At 42.0% G+C, this 19,504-nt stretch overlaps 1 protein-coding gene and 1 long non-coding RNA gene across 3 annotated transcripts in view; both read left to right on the forward strand.

Annotated features, from left to right (window-relative positions):
* The first annotated feature begins 1,649 nt into the window (after positions 1-1,649).
* On the forward strand, positions 1,650-6,018 carry LOC138775794 (uncharacterized). Its single transcript, XR_011360649.1, has 2 exons — positions 1,650-1,682; positions 5,855-6,018. It is a non-coding gene; the product is annotated as an uncharacterized lncRNA (long non-coding RNA).
* Positions 6,019-17,524: 11,506 nt separating this feature from the next.
* Positions 17,525-19,504, forward strand: part of LOC138796578 (uncharacterized) — a 77,861-nt gene continuing 75,881 nt past the window's right edge. For both annotated transcript variants that reach the window (XM_069976189.1, XM_069976191.1), the window contains exon 1: positions 17,525-17,653. In XM_069976189.1, the coding sequence (XP_069832290.1) occupies positions 17,558-17,653 (96 nt within the window). In that variant the 5' untranslated portion in view covers positions 17,525-17,557. The remainder of the gene's footprint in view (positions 17,654-19,504) is intronic.

Genomic DNA, 19,504 nt, shown 5'->3' on the forward strand with positions numbered 1-19,504 from the left:
CTGGGGTGGTTACAGGCAACGTGGCGTGGATACGGACAACCTGCTGTGGTTACAGACAACCTGGGGTGGTTACAGGCAACCTGGGGTGGTTACAGGCAACCTGACGTGGATACGGACAACCTGGGGTGGTTACAGGCAACCTGGGGTGGTTACAGGCAACCTGACGTGGATACGGACAACCTGGGGTGGTTACAGGCAACCTGACGTGGATACGGACAACCTGGAGTGGTTACAGGCAACCTGGGGTGGTTACAGGCAACCTGACAAGGATAAGGACAACCGGCTGTGGTTACAGACAACCTGGGGTGGTCACAGGCAACCTGACGTGGATACGGACAACCTTGGGTGGTTACAGGCAACCTGGGGTGGTTACAGGCAACCTGACAAGGATACGGACAACCGGCTGTGGTTACAGACAACCTGGGGTGGTTACAGGCAACCTGACAGGATACGGACAACCGGCTGTGGTTACAGGCAACCTGGGGTGGTTACAGGCAACCTGGGGTGGTTACAGGCAACGTGGCTTGGATACGGACAACCTGCTGTGGTTACAGGCAACCTGACGTGGATACGGACAACCTGGGGTGGTTACAGGCAACCTGGGGTGGTTACAGGCAACCTGGGGTGGTTACAGGCAACCTGACAAGGATACGGACAACCGGCTGTGGTTACAGACAACCTGCTGTGGTTACAGGCAATCTAGGGTGGTTACAGGCAACCTGCTGTGGTTACGGTAAATATGAGGTGGTTACGGGCAACGTGGGGTGGTTACGGGCAACGTGGGGTGGTTACGGGCAACGTGGGGTGGTTACGGACAATCTGGGGTGGTTACGGGCAATCTGGGGTGGTTACGGATAAACTGAAGTGCTCATAGGTAATCTGGGGTGGGTACCTGTAATCTGGCGTGGTTACGGGCAATCTGGAGGGGGTCATTGGCAATTTGGGGTGGTCAGTGGCAAGGTGCGGTGGTCAGAGGCAAGGTGCGGTGGTCAGAGGCAAGGTGCGGTGGTCAGAGGCAAGGTGCGGTGGTCAGAGGCGACCTGCGGTGGTTGCGTGCAATCTGGGGGGGGGTTACATGTAATCTGGCATGATTACGGCAACCTGCGGTGGTTAGGGCAACCTGGGGGGGTTACAGACAATCTAGATTTGTTACGGATAAACTGAAGTGCTTATAGGTAATCTGGGGTGGGTACATGTAATTTGGGGTGATTACGGACAATCTGGAGGGGGTCACGGGCAACGTGCGGTGGTTACAGGCAACGTGCGGTGGTTACGGGCAACGTGCGGTGGTTATGGGCAACGTGCGGTGGTTACGTGTAATCTGGGGGGTTACGTGCAATCTGACGTGATTACGGACAACCTGGGGGGGTTACGGGCAACCTGCGGTAGTTACGGGTAATCTGGGGGGGTTAGGGGTAATTTAGGAGTAAACTGCAATTATTACTATAATAAAAAGTGTGTGTTTTATTTTTTTGTGTGTTTGTCACTTTTTGTACTTTACACATTCATTTTCACTGTATTACTATGATTACTGTGATATTTTCTATCACAGTAATCATAGTTCAGTGACAGAGACCAAATTGGTCTCTGTCACTTTAAATTTTCAGAGTTGGCTGGTTGTGGAGCGCATGCGCACTTCATAACCAGCCAGGACACCGAAGAGGAAGGAGCTCCAGGATCAGGTAAGGTATGTGGGGAAGGGGGGTGACTGGGGGGGTAGGGGGCGACTTGGGGGACGGACCCTGACACTTTTTATCCCCTGTCACCAATCATTGATGGTGACAGGGGATAAAAAGTGCATCCCTGCACTGTGAACAGGTGATCGGCGGTATATAGTATATACCGCCGATCGTCTGTTCCGGGACCCCACAGGGGGGGTCCCCGATCACTGCCCTATGCGCTCCGCTACCTCTGGTGGCGGAGAGCATGGGGTTTTAATTCATTTTTACATTTCCATCGCTGTGAACAGATATACTCTGTTCACAGCAAAGGCGGCGGCCATCTTGGATCCGATGGCCGCCGGGGGAGGGGGGTTAGTGACTGGCTACTATAAGGGGGGGGGCTGATCTGGGGTCTGATTCACTTATTTCATCTCCCCCCACCGTGGATTCACAGTGGGGGGAGATGAAAAGCACTGCAGTGCCAGCCCATTAGTGACCGCCGTATCGGCGGTCACTAAGGGGTTAACTGCCGGGATCCGGGCATGGCGCGGATCTTGGCAGTTGTGGCGGGTGCCCGGCTATCACTGACAGCCGGGCCCCCCGGGGATGACAGGAGTGCAGCTCCTGCGCCCCTGTCATCCCGTGGACGTACCGGCACGTCCATCTGCAGGAACTGTATGCAGATTTGGACGTGCCGGTACGTCCATATGTGGCAAGGGGTTAAAGGAGTTCACCATCGCTATAAAAACATGGCCATTTCCTTCCAGAGGCAGCACCGCTCTTGTCTCTAGTTCAGGTGGGGTTTGCAATTAAGATCCATTTACTTCAATGAAACTGACTTACAAAACACCACCCAAACTGGAAACAAGAGAGGGTCTGTCTCTGGAAGAGAGTGGCCATGTTTTTCTAGTGCTGGATAACCCCTTTAAACTCCTCTTCCTGTGGCAGGATAAGGATAGTTTATGGAGGGAATTGTCCACGTCACTGCTGCACGTACCTCTCATGACACACCACCCATAATATTTCCCCATAAATTAGTTGCCCTCACAAAGTAGTTACCCCATTATCCCCCCTGTAGGTAATCACATAATAGTTCCCCCAATAGTGCCCCACAAACAGTTAATTTACCTTATAGCGCCACAATCTAGCCACATTAGTAACCCACAAATAGTTAATTCCCCAAATAGTGCCACATCAGTGCCCCATAAATAGTGAATTCCGCACTAGTGCCCCACAAAGCTAAACCCCTCAATAGTGCCACATCAGTGCCCCACAAATAGTTAGTTCCCCACCAGTGTAACATAGTTCCACAATCACTGCAACCAAGCCAAGCAACAGGACTAGACTTACCTTTCCTGATACCCACACTGCAACTCTTCCTGCTGCAGGACATGCCTGGCACAGAACATGTGTGATTAAGCTACCACTCTGCCTGCTTAAAACTGCCTGCAGCCTAAAAGGTAGTAATATTATAATCTGCTGTGAGGTCCTGTGGGTCAGTTTAAATAAATCAATAAAATTTCTCAGCAGGCCAGAAATCCTGAAGTCTCTGCAGTGAGCCAATGTTGGGTACAGACAGGGACCCTGCACCTTATCAGACTGTGAGTTGCGCCTTACCAGTGAAGTGTGCCTCACAGTTTGAGAAGCACTGCTCTAGACATAGAGCTCTGATAAGCCTTACCTGCACATAGACACCTTTAATTTTTTTCACAAAAGGTGAACAAAAGATATGTAGTTTAACACATTGTACAGAAATTTATAGATAATTGCCACATCCAGTATCCATAAAGCTGTTAACTGTACCTTAAAGGGGTACTCCGAAATCAGGTAAAAAAATAAACATGCTGCAGAAGCATATAGCATTGTTTTATTTGTGTGCCCCAATTGTGAAACTACCAAAAATCTATTTGTTTTGGGCAGGGAAACAGGTAATTTTCTTTTTTTTCATGGGCGCACAGAGGGGGCATAATACTGTATGGAAGCATAAAAGAGCCTAACTATGGAGGCAAGTGGAGCCTAATACTATATGTTGTGTAATATAATATAATATAATATAGGGGATATCCACAATACAGTAAAATAAAAGATGTAATAAGTGTTGGACTGGGGTACCTTGGGCCCTCCAGGGAATTTAATTCTAGGGGCCCACCCTACATATACCAGATATAACCAGTGTTAAACCTTTCACATTACTATAGCGACTATGCACAGAGCTGCTGCAGCCGAAAACAAACGAGTGCCAAGCCGGGATCAGCGCCATCTTGGCGGAGACCCCGGCCGGCATCAGTCACGGAGATCGCTCCTCAGAGACAACGTCACGGGGGGCGATCTCCGCCACTAGACACTAGGGAACGGCTGCATCCGGTAATCGGATGCAGCTGTCAACTTTGACAGCTGCATCTGATTACCTTATTAGCAGGCACGGCGATCGGACCGTGCCCGCTAATAGCCGCGGTGCTGGGCTACATGCGGCACCCAGGATCGCAGCAGTTCAGAGCGGGGTCGTTCTGAACCCCCTTACTGGCAATAGGGCGTATATTTACGCCTTTTGTCGTTAAGGGGTTAAATATATTTGTCTGTGCTTCCACAGCATAGAAAATACTTTTTTTTTCTCTGGTACAAAGAGTCAAAGAGGCTTCTCCCTGCTTAACTGACACTTGGACGCTGGATCCCCAGCAGGTTTAGGTATAGGAGGGGGAGTTACAAATAAGTGAACATAACATGTACATACATATTAGATACAAATATGCACACTATATACACCCATCATACACACATATAAAGAATTGCACATTACCTATAAGCATACATAGTACACATACACACACACGGTTGAAAATGACTTTCAGTGGCTGTGGGAGAGAGAGCAGCGCAGGGGCATGGGGACTGGTGATTATGTTAGATGGTGTTAGTTCAAGAGGATTCATGGTACCCTAAATATATTTGTCTGTGCTTCTATAGCATAGAAAATGTTTTTATTCTGTGGTACAAAGAGTCAAAGAGGCTTATCAAAGCTCCTGAATAGCTACAAGCTAGAAGCAGGTTTAGGTGTGGGAGGGGGAGTTACAAGTGAGTGCACATAATGGGGGAGATTTATCAAAGGGTGTAAAATTTAGACTGGTGCAAACTACCCACAGCAACCAATCACAGCTCAGCTTTAGACAGTGCTGAACGGAAAGCTGAGCTGTGATTGGTTGCAGTGGGCAGTTTGCACCAGTCTAAATTTTACACCCTTTGATAAATCTCCCCCAATGTGTACATACATATTATATACAAATATGCACATTGCATACACAGATATAAGAAATGCACATTACCTATACTTATACATAGTACACACACCATACACAGATATAAAGAAATTACCTATATGTATACATAGTGCACACACACACACACGCACAATACACACATCTACACATCTAAACAAATGCACATTACATATACGCATAGATAATACACACATACATGTACCATACCCACAGACTCACACAATATGCATACTTCATGTCCACACACAATTATTAACCTCTGGTAGATGAAAGCACCAGGTACAGCTCACATGCTGTCAGATTTTCAGCCCCAGGGACACACTGTGGAGGCTGAAGGCCCTCTCCCTCCTCTCCTCCTGTTTTTAATTCATTACTAGAGATGAGCGAACCTGGAGCATGCTCGAGTCCATCAGACCCCGAACTTTCGGCATTTGATTAGCGGTGGCTGCTGAACTTGGATAAAGCCCTAAGGCTATGTGGAAAACATGGATATAGTCATTGGCTGTATCCATGTTTTCCAGACAACCTTAGAGCGTTATCCAAGTTCAGCAGCCCCAGCTAATCAAATGCCGATCGTTCCAGTTCGGATGGACTCGAACCCGAACCTGGTTCGCTCATCTCTATTCATTACTATAGTGACCTGAAACTGCAGTCTTCTGAATGAAAGCCTTAGCTATTCCCACAGTTCTGTACAATAATTTACACACTAAAATATCATTCACACAATTATGCAAAAGCTATATTCTCACATAAATAGATCAAGTATTTCCTAACACTTCAATAAAAAGAAAACAGATTTTTGGATACTGCTCCCAATTTTATACCCCCTAGATACCCCCTTATGTAATATTCATTCTTATATTCACCCTTAGATACATCAAGAGATGTTATTAATGAGTAATACTGGTCTCCTCTCACTAGGTGGCAGAACTTTGCCGAGATCCATGGTTTATCTAATTCTTGCACATTACACTAATTGTGGAGGAAAAGCTGTATTAACAAGACAAATAACAGTAATGATTCTCTATTCATTGGATACAAATGAGTCTTTACACCGGCAACGGGGAAAACCTTGCATTAAGTAAGTTTGTTAAAAATATATTTGATTGAGATCTCCTGTAGCTTTAGATTGACTCAATGGGTGTAATTCACACCACAAAGACCCTCCCTTTTTCTACGGAGGCACTATAATCTCCAACATTATACCAATGCAATTTGGATGTAAAAACCCTCATATTCATTTGTCACAGCTGGGTAGGCTTTTTTGTTCAGCCTTAATAAATGATACAGATTAGAATGAAGAGCTGCTTCCCTCCCGTTTCATTTTCCAAATGAAAAACCGTTAACCGCTAAAAAGATGATTAAATATTAAATACAACATATTCTTTTCCAAAGCAAAACTGCGGTGACAGTCAATGTCTTGAATTGAATTACAAAGTGAAACATTTTCATATATCCGTCAGGATTAACTATTTAAATAAGATGGTTTTGATGGTTCATTCTGTTTCCTCTGTGACCTTTTTCTATATTGAAGACAGCCCAGCAAATCAGCTAATCGTCTGAAGGCTGGCTCCAGAAACTTCTGCTGCTCAGCGGGGGAAGCTGCAGCTGGCAAATGAATAGCCGACTATGTAATACACGGACGAGCTGGGTCCGCCTGAGCAAGACATGCTGTTTGTTAGAAAAAGCCCGACCAAACAAGTATACAGGAACCAACAATAACGACAGGAGATAAAGGAAGGGCAGGATGTATATGAAATCATCCAAATGTTATGGCAGATTATATATTTCCAGATAGTTAGGAGATGAACAAAGAAGATAGGCTATATGTACAGAGGAAGTTGTGTTTGGGGAATTTTTCTAGCATCAAGATATATCAATAGTATCAGGAGGCTGCTACAGTCTATCAATGCCTTAATGCCCAATGTACTTAAAGGGGAACTTCAGATAAGGAAAATTTGTTTTCTATTAAAGGTACATTAAAAGTTATATAGATGTGTCTATACACATAGCTGTCTATACTGGTAGCCGTTTAAAATCCAGGAAGTAAAGAAAAATGGCCTCTGTGCCAATTCACATTGTCTCCTGCTCCCACTGCTCTCCCACCTTAGGAGACAAATCTTCCATGCCCCTGTCTCACATTGTGTGTGTTTGCTGAGCACAGGCTGATGATGCAGACAGGGGGCAGGGCGTGATGTCACAGGAGGCTTGGCTGGATCCCCCAATCCCCTGAGTGATCCACCCCCCCATTATTCTTAAACTATGGTTTATGACACTAACACAACATCTGAGAACTATCTGAGAAGGCATTCTGATGTCAGTGTATCTGAAAATGCAAAAATCACATTATTGGGGTTGAGGTGGAGCTAATGGGTTTTAATGTGAAACTATTGTCAGGTACATAGATTATATTTTTGCTTACTTTATAGATACCCCATATAATATCTTGTTATTTCAGATAAAAAGAATGGTCACTAGAGGCCTTTTATAAGGCTGTCCACAGCTTCAAACAAGCATGTATCAGCAAGATCGGTGCTCAGCTGCAATATCTTTACAGGGCACAATAATCTATGCAGACGGACTACTTGGCCATTCATCGACTGAAACCTAACCCTGTTTCACTGGGTTCTCTGCTCTTTGTGGGCATTTACTCTCTTATGGTATGTTCACACTATGGAATTAAGTAGGGAATTTCAAGCGGAGTTTGCACTGCAGACTCGCCTTGAAGTTCCGCCTGTCCCATTGGCTCGATGTTATTTCTCAAGTGCAATCCACGGTCCTCCCAAAGAAGTGACATGTGACATCAGCAGCCTGCACCAGTCCCGGCCAGTACATGCACACTTGACTGAAGGGCTTTGCATGAAGCAAGTGTTATGTTACTAAAACAAACTTTCCAATAAAATATTTTAAAAAAAATGGAAAATAAGGGGGAGATTCAGTGACACTAAGACTGCACAGTGGTGGATATAAGTTATTTTGAAGCCTATGTACTCAGTTACTAATACAGTATACTCCACAGTAAAATGTCCCAGTATGCTTTGTCATGTTATTGTGTACCTGCTGTGCCATGTGTGCACTATAAATAGCATTTGTCCTACAAAATATAGGTCACGTTGATATTTATAGCCTCCCGTGAGCTTGTCTTCAAAGAAAATTGGAAGTTAGAAATACTAAGCCAGAGCAAATTATTTTGGCATAAGATTCATGTATTAATGAGATTATCAGTAACATGACTCAAGCTGTCAAGGCGGATTATATGTTTTAGCACAGAAATCATTTAATTGAAGCAGCACATAAGAGAAAGAAAGCATTTATACACTACAGTGCACTCAATTTGTAGTCTCTATTGTCACCCTAAAAGCGCTGTCAGAACAATTTTACTGTATGTTTTGTGGCATTTAGGATGCTCATGTGCTGTTGGATTAATAAAATATATAACACCATTAGAGTAAATATTTCACAATCCAATGAGCAATCAAAAGAAAAACTCTTTGTATTTGTATAATACAGTTTGCAGGTTTTGACTGTGCCATCATGCACTAGTGCAATATCTAGAATAATGTCTTTTTTAGGTCATCCCCTTTCACACTGTGGCCCCCAGAGGCATCATCGATAGCACTAAGCTTTAGATGTGTGGGCCTTACTTAAAGGGGTACTCCGGCCCAGGGGTATTTTTCAGTTATGGCCTGGGATGGAGTGGTTATGGACAGTGGAGGTCACTTACCTACCCCGTTCCAGCGCCGGGTCCTGGATCCCGCCGCCTGGTACACCCGTGCCGCGTCCGCTTCCTGGTGTGAGCTGCCGCATGAGACGTGACGTCTTAAAGCAGCTCAGCCATTCTGCGGCCGTAGCACAGTCCCGCCTCGGCCGCTAAATGGCTGAGCTGCCTTAAGACGTCACATCTTATGCGGCAGCTCACACCAGGAAGCGTCTGCGGGACGGGTGTACCAGGCGGTGCGATCCGGGACCCGGCGATGGAACGGGATAGGTAAGTGACCTCCGCCGTCCATAACCACCCCATCCCCGGCCATAACTGAAAAATATATTTTTTTTTTACCGCGCAAGTATATATTTTTTTCACAGCATATATTATGTCAAAATTAAGTCTGTCATTTCAAAGTACAATTGATGTCACAAAAAATAATGGCTCATGTGGGTTTGTTGTTGAAAATATGCAAGGGCTATGGCCTTTAAAACATTAGGAAAAAAAAAATTAAAGAGCAAAAATGAAAATTAGCTTGGAAGGAAAGGGGTTAAGCCCATACGAGTTAATATAACATTGTCTATAATATACAATAAGGCTATGTTTAGACAATGTATAACACCGTCCATTGCATTTTATTCTGCCAGCCGCCGAGCGTCGTACAGCACGTTCCTGCAGCTGATACTGCTGTGCACATAGCCTGAGAAAACTCAAAATCTTAGCTGTAGCTCTGCTACTTTATCAAACATTAGCAAAAAAGAAAAAGTAAAGAAATAGTATTGCCATAGGGTTGCATTTGCTTGCTGCTGCATTATATGACTGTATAGTACCAGGAACTTATAAGTCTAAGCCCCCACCATATACAGTTCCGATTGTGATCCATAATTTATCTGCAGAAGATATATACAGAGTAAGGAACATGTACACTACAGTACCCATGAGGGTAAGCAGAACCATGCTCTTTATTATTTTTTACTCTGGAATTAAGGAAGTAAGAATTATGTTGTGATTATATTTTATTCATAAATTCTATATCTTACTATCCTCGATTTAGAAGTTCTATTCAAAATTAGCACAGGAATGGTATTTTACTGACTGTATCCCAAAGGTTGTGGTAAGAAAACATTATTGCACTTTTCTAGACTCACTGAGAAGCTATTAATTTGTAAAAGATGGAGACCCCTGTTTCAATATTTCTAAATGTCATTTCGTATGCAATTTTTTTTTAAACTATATTATTAGTCTAATTTCATTCTCTCATGAATATTTCACAAAAACATCTGGTGAAAATGAATATTCATTTCATGTTACAAAGGGGGCTAGCTGGCAAATTGCATAAGCAAGCAGTTTGGTTCCTTCTAAATCTTCGTAGTTAATGAAACACATATGAAGAATAAATAATCTGAAAACTATGTATAAATAGCTGACGTTAATAGTTACCAGCTGGTCAGTATGCCTCTTCACCTATGAATGGGAGCCTACTATTCTTTATATCATGTGCTGTGGAATGGGTCATTGCTTTATGTCACCTTGGTCACTGTGTTTGAGTTAACCTATTTTAATGCTGCTCCCTGTGGTACTATGGCAGTGGAACTTACAGAAAGGTGATAATATTCACAGAATTGTACTTATTGTTTATTAAAGCAAAATCAGTAAAAATGCAAAAGCAAAAACGCCAATTCCAAGGCCTTGTGCGCAAAGCACAATGTCGGGGAATATATCTTTATAATATGGGATCCTAACTGATATAACACCAGATTATTGTGGGGATCTAACAGAGAAACATGCTTATGTCTCAGTAGGAAACTGCAAACATATGGTGGTACCCAGCCATAGACGTCTATAGGTGCCAGTTCACAGGTCTCTAAAGCATAAATACTGTATGGAGCTATAGTAATGTAGTTTGTATGAGCAACAATACAATTTGTATTAGCTCTTTTGTTGTTGTATTCCAATATTGATGTAGCGCTGGTTAGGAGGAATGTATGGAGATTCTGTTACAACATTGCTTATGGAGCTCATTATGGGTGCCAGATTCATGGAATACTTTACACAGCTATACAGAACCTATCCAATATAATGCACTCACAGGGTACTTCCTTTTTTATCTTCATTTTCTTATGCAAGTTACAAAAACTTTTGCAAATTATATAAAGTGCAGTTGCTGTATCACATATCATGCTCTTTATTGCTAGGAGTTCATTGTCACCATTTAAATTTCTAAGTCCGGCCTTGTATCCAAATGATGGAGTGGTGGTTCCTAGAAGACTCATAGTGAGTAAGATATGTTTGAGCCTGTTTCAGTGTACTGGATCAGTCCTTTCAAATAAACTAACTATCTGATAAAGAGGTTTGCTATATATTTGAAATATGAAGAATCAATGTTATGCTGAATCAATTTAAGCTTATTGCAATATGTTGAAACAGTTCAGCTGGTATTTTATGATTTACCCCCTTTGCAATCCCTCTAGAGATGAGCGACCCTGCTGAAAGTTCAAACCCAAACGATCAGCATTTGAATTCTTCTGCCTGGAGAAGGTGAATGCAGCCTGAGGACTACCTGGAAAACATGGCTATAGCCACCCCAAACTTTTTACACATCTCTAAATACCTCCAATTAATAAAATGTATGCAGGTCCATAGTGTCCAGTTCTGGGCTCTGACTAACTCCTTGAATACTATAGACATTGGTTGTGTGACAGTTTATTCAGGTTGCTGTCTGTTGCTATCTAAACTCTCACCAGTTATAGTGCTGTTTATATTTATTTTCTTTTCAAAAGTGGGACTCATCACTGAATAGAACTTTATTCCAGCCTCTATTGCCTTCATGCTCTGCCCATGACAGCATTTGAAAGTGGTCATTTTATCCCCTTATCAATTCTCCTGGGCAGAAAGCAACAAAAAAATCTCTACCACCCTCTATCCCTCTATATTTGCCATTAATATAGAATTTTTTACTCTATTAGGCTATGTTCACACATAGTATTTCCATCAGTCTTTTTTCAACCAAAATCAGGAGTGGAACTGACAGGGTACAGGTTCTGTGTTTTCAATCCACTCCTGGTTTTGTGTGAACATAGCCTTAAGTTGTTCAATATGCAATATTTAGGTATGTCTTTACACTGTAACTTTTAAGTATGTAGTTGTTTCCATTTCTGAAAGAACAGGGTCATTACAAAAAGAAGCATTAAATATAATGGGTATAATTTAGAAAATGGCTACTTTTTTTTTACTTGGATCATAGCAATCATGTTGTTTAGGATATAGCTAGAAAGGAACACTAGACTATGCCCTTCAATAACAATAATATCCCTTAATGGTTCTATGCTTGGATATACATGTAAAAAGTTTCACATTACATTTTTAAATATGCTCAATGTTAATCGGTCATTTCAAAAAAGGTAGGCAAAGCATCATTAATCAGGAATTATTGAAGGTAGCTAAATTATGTATCTAATAATAACAAATTGTAGTGATGGAAAAATACATTAACATGCAAATTAAAAATTACAGCAAAGGGAAAAATGAATTATACTGCAGAGTTTAAATAGTGTGATAAATAGGGTAATTGTTATCAATGACACGGACATAAAGTATGTCCAGTACAAATGTATAAAATATTAATTAACAAGAGAAAAATGGTAGAGGTGATTTTTTTTTAAACATAATGCAAAGCACCTGAAGCAACAAATGCTAAAAAGTCATATGGCTTCCTGCTACAAACACTTGCCTCATTCCTGATGTAAGGCTCCGTTTACACGGAGCAAAACGGGCATAGTTCTGCGGCGGAATTCCCTGCCATGGAATCCCGCCAGCCTAGCTGTCATAATGAGAGTCTATGAGAGGCTCGAGTCTCCTCTCTCTCTGCGTCTCTCCGCACTGAAGAATAAACATGTCCATTCTTCAGCATGGAGAGAGGAGGCGCGCGAGCCTCCCATAGACTGTCATTATGACAGGGAAGCTGGCGGGATTCCGACACGGAATTCTGCCTGTTTTGTGAACGATGCCTAATAGTGACAGTTCTTGTTGTTGCTCTTAAAGGAGTATTTCCATCTTAAAACGACTCTGTATCCGCAATCTATCCCCCCCAAACCACTTGTACCTTGTACCTTCAGATAGCTGCTTTTAATCCAAGATCTGTCCTGGGGTCCGTTCGGCAGGTGATGCAGTTATTGTGCTAAAAATTTACTTTTAATCCTACAGCGCTGTGTCTAACGGCCGGGGCTTACATTTGTATATGTATTAGGCTGGCACACCTTCTCTGTCCTTCCTCCCCACCCTCCTCATCATTAGGAATGCTCCAGGCAGATTGCTTCCTATTCCCCACCTGTGTGCATAATGAACATGGGCTGGATCGTTAATACACATGTGCAAAGCTCAAACAGCAGTAAAGGTTCCTGGATCATTCCTAATGATGAGGAGGGTGGGGAGGAAGGACGGAGAGGTGGTGCCAGCCTAATGCATATACAAATGTAAGCCCCGGCCGTTAGACACAGCGCTGGAGGATTAAAAGTTGTTTTTTAGGAGAATAACTGCATCCCCTGTCGAACGAACCCCAGGACAGATCTTGGATTAAAAGCAGCTATCTGACGGTACAAGTGGTTTGGGGGGGTCAGATTGTGGGAACAGAGTCGCTTTAAAGGGGAAGTCCCGGCAAAATAATTTTAAGATATTGCCAACCAAAAATTATGAAAATTACTAATAGACACTTATACCTATAGTGCATTTTCCCTGCACTTACTACAGCATGGCCTGTTCAGGTCTCTGTAAAGTTGGTGACACCTGTTGCAGCGGTGGGACAGACTGGAGCAGCAGGAGCTGGCAGTTTATGTGACGTGACATCACCAACTTTACAGAGACCTGAACACACCATGCTGTAGTAAGTGCAGGTAAAATGCGCTATAGGTGCGTTTCCTATAAAAATATAATAATATACATTTTTGCAAAAATCTATTTAACAAACTTGTCTCCTTCTACTGATATGCAGCTCTTTCCCTTCCACTGTTGACAACTTGTAGTCTAGGTTACCGACCACTACTCTGCTCTAAAAGCAGTGATGTGGCTGCTATTTATATAGCTATAATTTACACAAACACACACAGGTTTTAGTTGTAAGAAACTACAGTGCAGACCCTGCAATAAAGCTTGCAGTAGTGCACCAGAGAAGTTGAGCCTTTGGTGCTGGGAACTCCACGTATATTTCAGTCAGTATTGTGGTCCTTATATTGCAACCAAAACCAGGAGTGGATTAAAAACACAGAAAGGATCTGTTCACACAATGGTGAAATTGAGTGGATGGCCGCCATTTAATGGCAAATATTTGCTGTTATTTTAAATCAACGGCTGTTGTATTGAAATAATGGCAGTTATTTACTGTTATATGGATCAGATCCAGGAACAGATCCTTTCTGTGTTTTTAATCCACTCCTGGTTTTGGTTGCAATATGAGGACCACAATACTGACTGAAACATACGTAGTGTGAACCCAGCCTCATACTGCATGCAGTTTGTGCCTGCCACAAATTGCTGCTATTGGTTTTAATTTACTTTGTGGAGTGATTTCTGACTGGTAAATGAATGGGCAATCATATAAAAAAATGAATTTTTATAATTAGATGTGGATGTCTTTTATATTTGTTAAATCCATTGTTCAACTGACTTTAGTGTCACAAAAATGGATGTTAAATAGACAGAGATCTTTTGTGTCAGATGTAAATCCTCTTCTTTATAAATTGAAGACAACAATGTGATGAATTTTGTCAAGACTGAAGTTTATTATCATTTACAACTAAGAACTGACCTAACATTTATTATTCAATCTCTCATCATTATAAAAACCACTACTGGTGTAAGAGAGGTCTATCTATAGTATCAGATAATATATATTCCACTATTGGGGAATTAAGCTCCTTTGACACAGGCCGATTATCAGCAATGAACATAGCTAGAAAAGCTCATTTGGCCAATAATTGGTAAGTAAAAGTGTCAGCGATCAATCTATGTGCAGGAAAACGCCCGCTTGTTGGCTGATTGTATCTTTTGTGCGGCGGAAACATTTATCACAATCTGTGTGAATTTATCTCTGTGTAAACAGGAGGTGTGCAGCCGATGGCTAAAAAAATTAAATGGCCGCACAAATGATGCAGTGATCGCTGATCGGCACTCAATTGGGTTCATAGACGGCCAAAGATCTTCAAGTGGAAGGACCCCTACTCTTTTACGTTAGGATGGTGTCTTATGAGGCATTTCATTTTCAGATCTATATGTTAATGTAGTTTAGATCAGGTGCAATTCATTGAAGCTTACATTTTGTTTTAGTTTCAGGCCATTTTATTCCAGACTACCCTTCCTTTTACTTTTTTACTTTATTATTTATAAACATAATGCATTTTAGTCAACTACAGCATACCAGTGTTATATGATGCTAAAGGGGAACTCCGGCATTTTACTTTTCTGCTTAATATAACTTTGTATTGTATGTTACTAAGCTACTGCGCACCAGTAGCCTTTTCTCTCTCACTGGAACTCGGAAGTGAGGAAGTTCTGAAGACGTATTATGGCCGATAATTGCTTTGTGTAATAGAATGCAACGATCATCCGACATGAACGATGTCGGCTGGTCATTGTCTATTGTTGTCTTTCAACATAATGAAAGACAAACGAGTAAGATAGCAACTATCCGCTGCTGTCGCCCCTATGAGCCCCCCGCAGCTCCCCGTGCCCCCTCCCCGCACTTCCCTGCTCGCTGTCGGCGCGTGTAATAGCAAGCGGGAACAAGGAGCAAGTGAGTGCTGACCTGACAGGTCAGCACTCACTTGCTCCCGAGATCGCCTAGTGTAATAGGGGCTTAATAAACTAAATGCTACTTAAAAGAAACAAAGAGGCCAATAAAGGACTATGATGTTATCAATCGCCAATGCCTGTCTTTTAAAACTTCTGTGAAAGTACTTTGTAGAAGTCCTGTTTGTTACTCTCCTAATCATTTACTGCTCTGTGCGTCACTAGACCATTCCCCTTCACCAGGAAAACAACAACTTTATTTAATTTTAGCCCTCAAACATGAAAACATTTCTTTAGATACTGAGTCATGCTAGCTGACATCATGTGTGGATAATCTGTTCAGCTCCAATGCATTTCACTGCTTCTGCTAAACAGAGGATATGTAAAATTAGGCATTTTGTGCATGTTTTACTACACAAGGCAGCCATTGGGAATTTTTCAACCAAAATGCCTGAGTGCTCCATTCACAGCAATAATCACAAAAATGGGGGACGAATGTTTGACTGACGTCTCTGGAGAGGTGTGTTGAGCCAGATGTAGCTGGAAGATCGGGCTGCTTTTTTATATGTCTCATCCCACAACCCAAAACACAGTAACCCAAACCCACAGCAGCAGCTGTGTCTGCACTCTAGGCCGGAGACATCACAGATATCCTTGAACCCTTGAAGAATTACTTATTGAGTTATATGCTGGGAGGACAGGGTCAGCCAGGCCCCCCTGATTCTAGTTTAGGCCAGCGCCCCTGACAGCTGTACCGCCAATACTGCCCTGATGGTGGCCCTGCCAGTACACCCAAATTCATACTACACACAGTAGATTATTTATAAAAAGGGCATTGAATTAGGGCTCTTGACATTCAGCAGGCTTCTCATTATTGAGGAGCTGCCATGAGCAGGAGGTTTATTTGTAAATATGGTAAGGTTGCACTTAGCTGACACTTCATGCATAACCCTGAATCTCTGTTACTGTATTCCTTATAATGCAGACCTGTCACCAGATTTCAAATTTCTTAGAAACAGCAATGGCTTTAGACTTCCATGTAGGGGAAATAAGCATCCTCTCAAACATACACTGACACACACTTTCCCCACAAGAAAACACTTTCTAGAGCTACTTTTGCCCATGTAACTGTACCCTCAGGGTCTGCAAGTGATAGTGCCAATAATATGTCAGGTTTGCCATCACTGATGTAGGTTAAAATAAAGGACACAGTAACTTGATGAAGTGTTAAACTGGAGATAAGGGATTGGAAATCCTGTACTCATCTCATGTATTCTACCCTACAGATTTCCAGCTATTATAATGTAAAGATTTGTATAACTTTTTACTGGCAGAGGTTAGTAGTTTGAGTGGCAGATGCAATGAGTATGCCGCTGATAGCACCTGTTTAGTAGCTAGAATAGATAACCTCAGTATTCTCCTGTATCCCCTGCCTGCAATCCCCTTAATAATCAATGACTGCTATGCTTTACAATACTTGCCAATATTCTAGTGTCACAAAAAATGATTGCCTAGTTCTAAATATGGCTCTGGCTTTTTGTTAGCATTAAATCCTATCTCATCGGCAATGCCAGGAATAGCAAATTTAAAAATGGATTAGGACATTACATGAGACGCTACAATGCATTCCCTGCTCCCTTATAAAGTGGTATAAGGCTATCCACTGCATTAATAATATGCTCCTTCAAATGGTACATCTCCTCGTAGCCTCCATGCATACCTGACCCTCCTGTTTGACAAGAAACCTGCTGGCTTTAATATTATATAAGAAAACAAATATACAGCCTCTGGCCAGTCTATTTTTCAAGCATTACAAAGCAATGATTTGCTTGTCTGGTCGTGCTTGAAATCAAAGGACAAACATAATATATTTGCTTTGCGTTTCTCATTACAATTAATTATTACCATAGGTCATAGTCATGAGAGAGCGTGGTAAGTTAGCATAAGGTGCTAGGCAGTTAGACTTGCTATGGAGACTGTAGTATTTTATTTGCATCTGTTATTTGCAGTTCAGTGCACAGCTCAACAGTGTCCTGGTGCATAGCTGGATGATCTGTGCATATAAACGCTTGATTTTATAACTATTCTCATATGAACACACATTTTATGCTGCTTTTGTAGAAATTCTTAAGAGGCTACAGATGACCTTCACAGGGGAATCCTGTCTTCTGGAACAAATGGCTCAGTTAAGCCTGAGCACCGCCATATCCAGTGAGAGGACAAAGCAGTGGGAGAAGGTAACAGGATTGACTGATTTATTTTACTAATGAATTTATTTGTAGCTTTCACAAATAATATAATGTATGTACAGATCCAAAATAATACATTCATGACTAGGGTTGCCAACCATCCAAAAACTCAGAGAAAATGCTGATAACTATTTCATATCAGTATATTGTGTTATAGACAAGTATACCTTATGATCATTATGGTTTTTACAATTAGTCTGTAAAAACACTGGCTGTCCCTGCTTATAAAATTTTTAATACTTTGCCCAGGCAAGAGAAGAATTCAGGTTGGCAACCTTGTATGTACTTGTACTTATAATACAACACCTCTTCTTCTAAGACCCATAACTCATTTTATTTTTCCATCTACAGAGCCATATGAGGGCTTATTTTTGTGTGACCAATTGTACTTTGTAAGGACATCTTTCACATTACCATAATATCTTTTTCAAAACAGAAAAAAGTTATTTGCAAGATGAAATGGAAAAAATAAAATTCAATTTAGCAAATTAGGAGGGTTTTATTTCTATGCCATTTACTATGCAATAATATTGGCAGCTTATCTAGATTGCTCAGGTTGCCATGATTACAACTATTTCAGTTTTACTGCTTTTAAAAAATGAAAGCCTTTATTAAAATGAAATATATATATATATATATATATATATATTTAATCGCCATTTTATGACCTTATAACTTTTAAACTTATCTGTCTACCAAGCTGTATGGGTGCTAATTTTTTCCGCTATGATCTGTACCTTTACACTATATTTTAATAGTTTGGAATAGTCCGCAGATATATTTATGTCTTTTTTTATTTTGAAGAATGGGAAAGGGTGATTAAAATTTTTAGACTGCTCGGACTGCTATGACAATGGATTGAGGAAAACCTCTTCGCGATTTCTCCATGCCAGCTACTAGTGGTGGTCCTCAAGTGCCCATGAGTATGGAGTGGGCTTGGTACTCAAGTATATTTGTTTTGTGGCAGGGTCAGCTCAAGGTTTTTGCTGGCCCTTGGGCAACAAAGCCTCAGCAGGCCCCTCATCTATCCACACACTATCCATCCATGGTGTCTCATAATCACTTGAGACGCCACTAACATACACATACACTCATTACTAACACAAACACTTACTGACACACATTACAGACACAGACACTTACTGACACATACTACTGACTGACTGACACACACAGCATCTACAGCTTAATCTTCTCAAACTTCCTCTCTGTCAGGCCGATCTCCACACTGTAAGGTTGAGAACCTGCAGGTCATGTGATCAGGTCCTTCACCACCACCCCCTCTCTCTTTGTGCAGGACACTGACAGGCCCTGCTTCTTCCCTGTCTTCTGATGTTTAACCTTGCACTACAAGGACTGAACATTAGAGCGCCTGACCCCTCTCCCTTTCGGGGACCCTAGAGGCACTGTGGGCACTGGCACTGGCCAGGGTAAGCCCTGTGCTGACACTGGCCCTGTTTTGTGTTATCAACTGGTTAAACAGGTAAACTAGAAGGATAACAGTGAGGCTGTGTTTCCATGTGATCCAAACACTGTGGAAACCACATCCCACTTCTCCCCAGGTTGCACTTGCCTATGTGGAAGCCTGGTGTGATGCATTTTACTGTGAAACACAGATTGCTCAAAAATGTATAGCTGTGTGTGGTAGCTGGATTTGGTGGGACATGTGCCCTGTTTTCTAGGGGAATGCTTACACGCCAAGGCAGTGGCAGACATCTGAATGTCTGACATAACATTAAATCTAACAATGAGTCAGTCCCTCTCATACCTCAAACAACAGCTCTGACCTACTAAGCCATGGACTATAAAATACCTCTGTAGACCACACTCTGGATGATA

This window comes from Dendropsophus ebraccatus, chromosome 1 (assembly GCF_027789765.1).
Source record: "Dendropsophus ebraccatus isolate aDenEbr1 chromosome 1, aDenEbr1.pat, whole genome shotgun sequence".
In the NCBI taxonomy this organism is placed as follows: domain Eukaryota; kingdom Metazoa; phylum Chordata; class Amphibia; order Anura; family Hylidae; genus Dendropsophus; species Dendropsophus ebraccatus.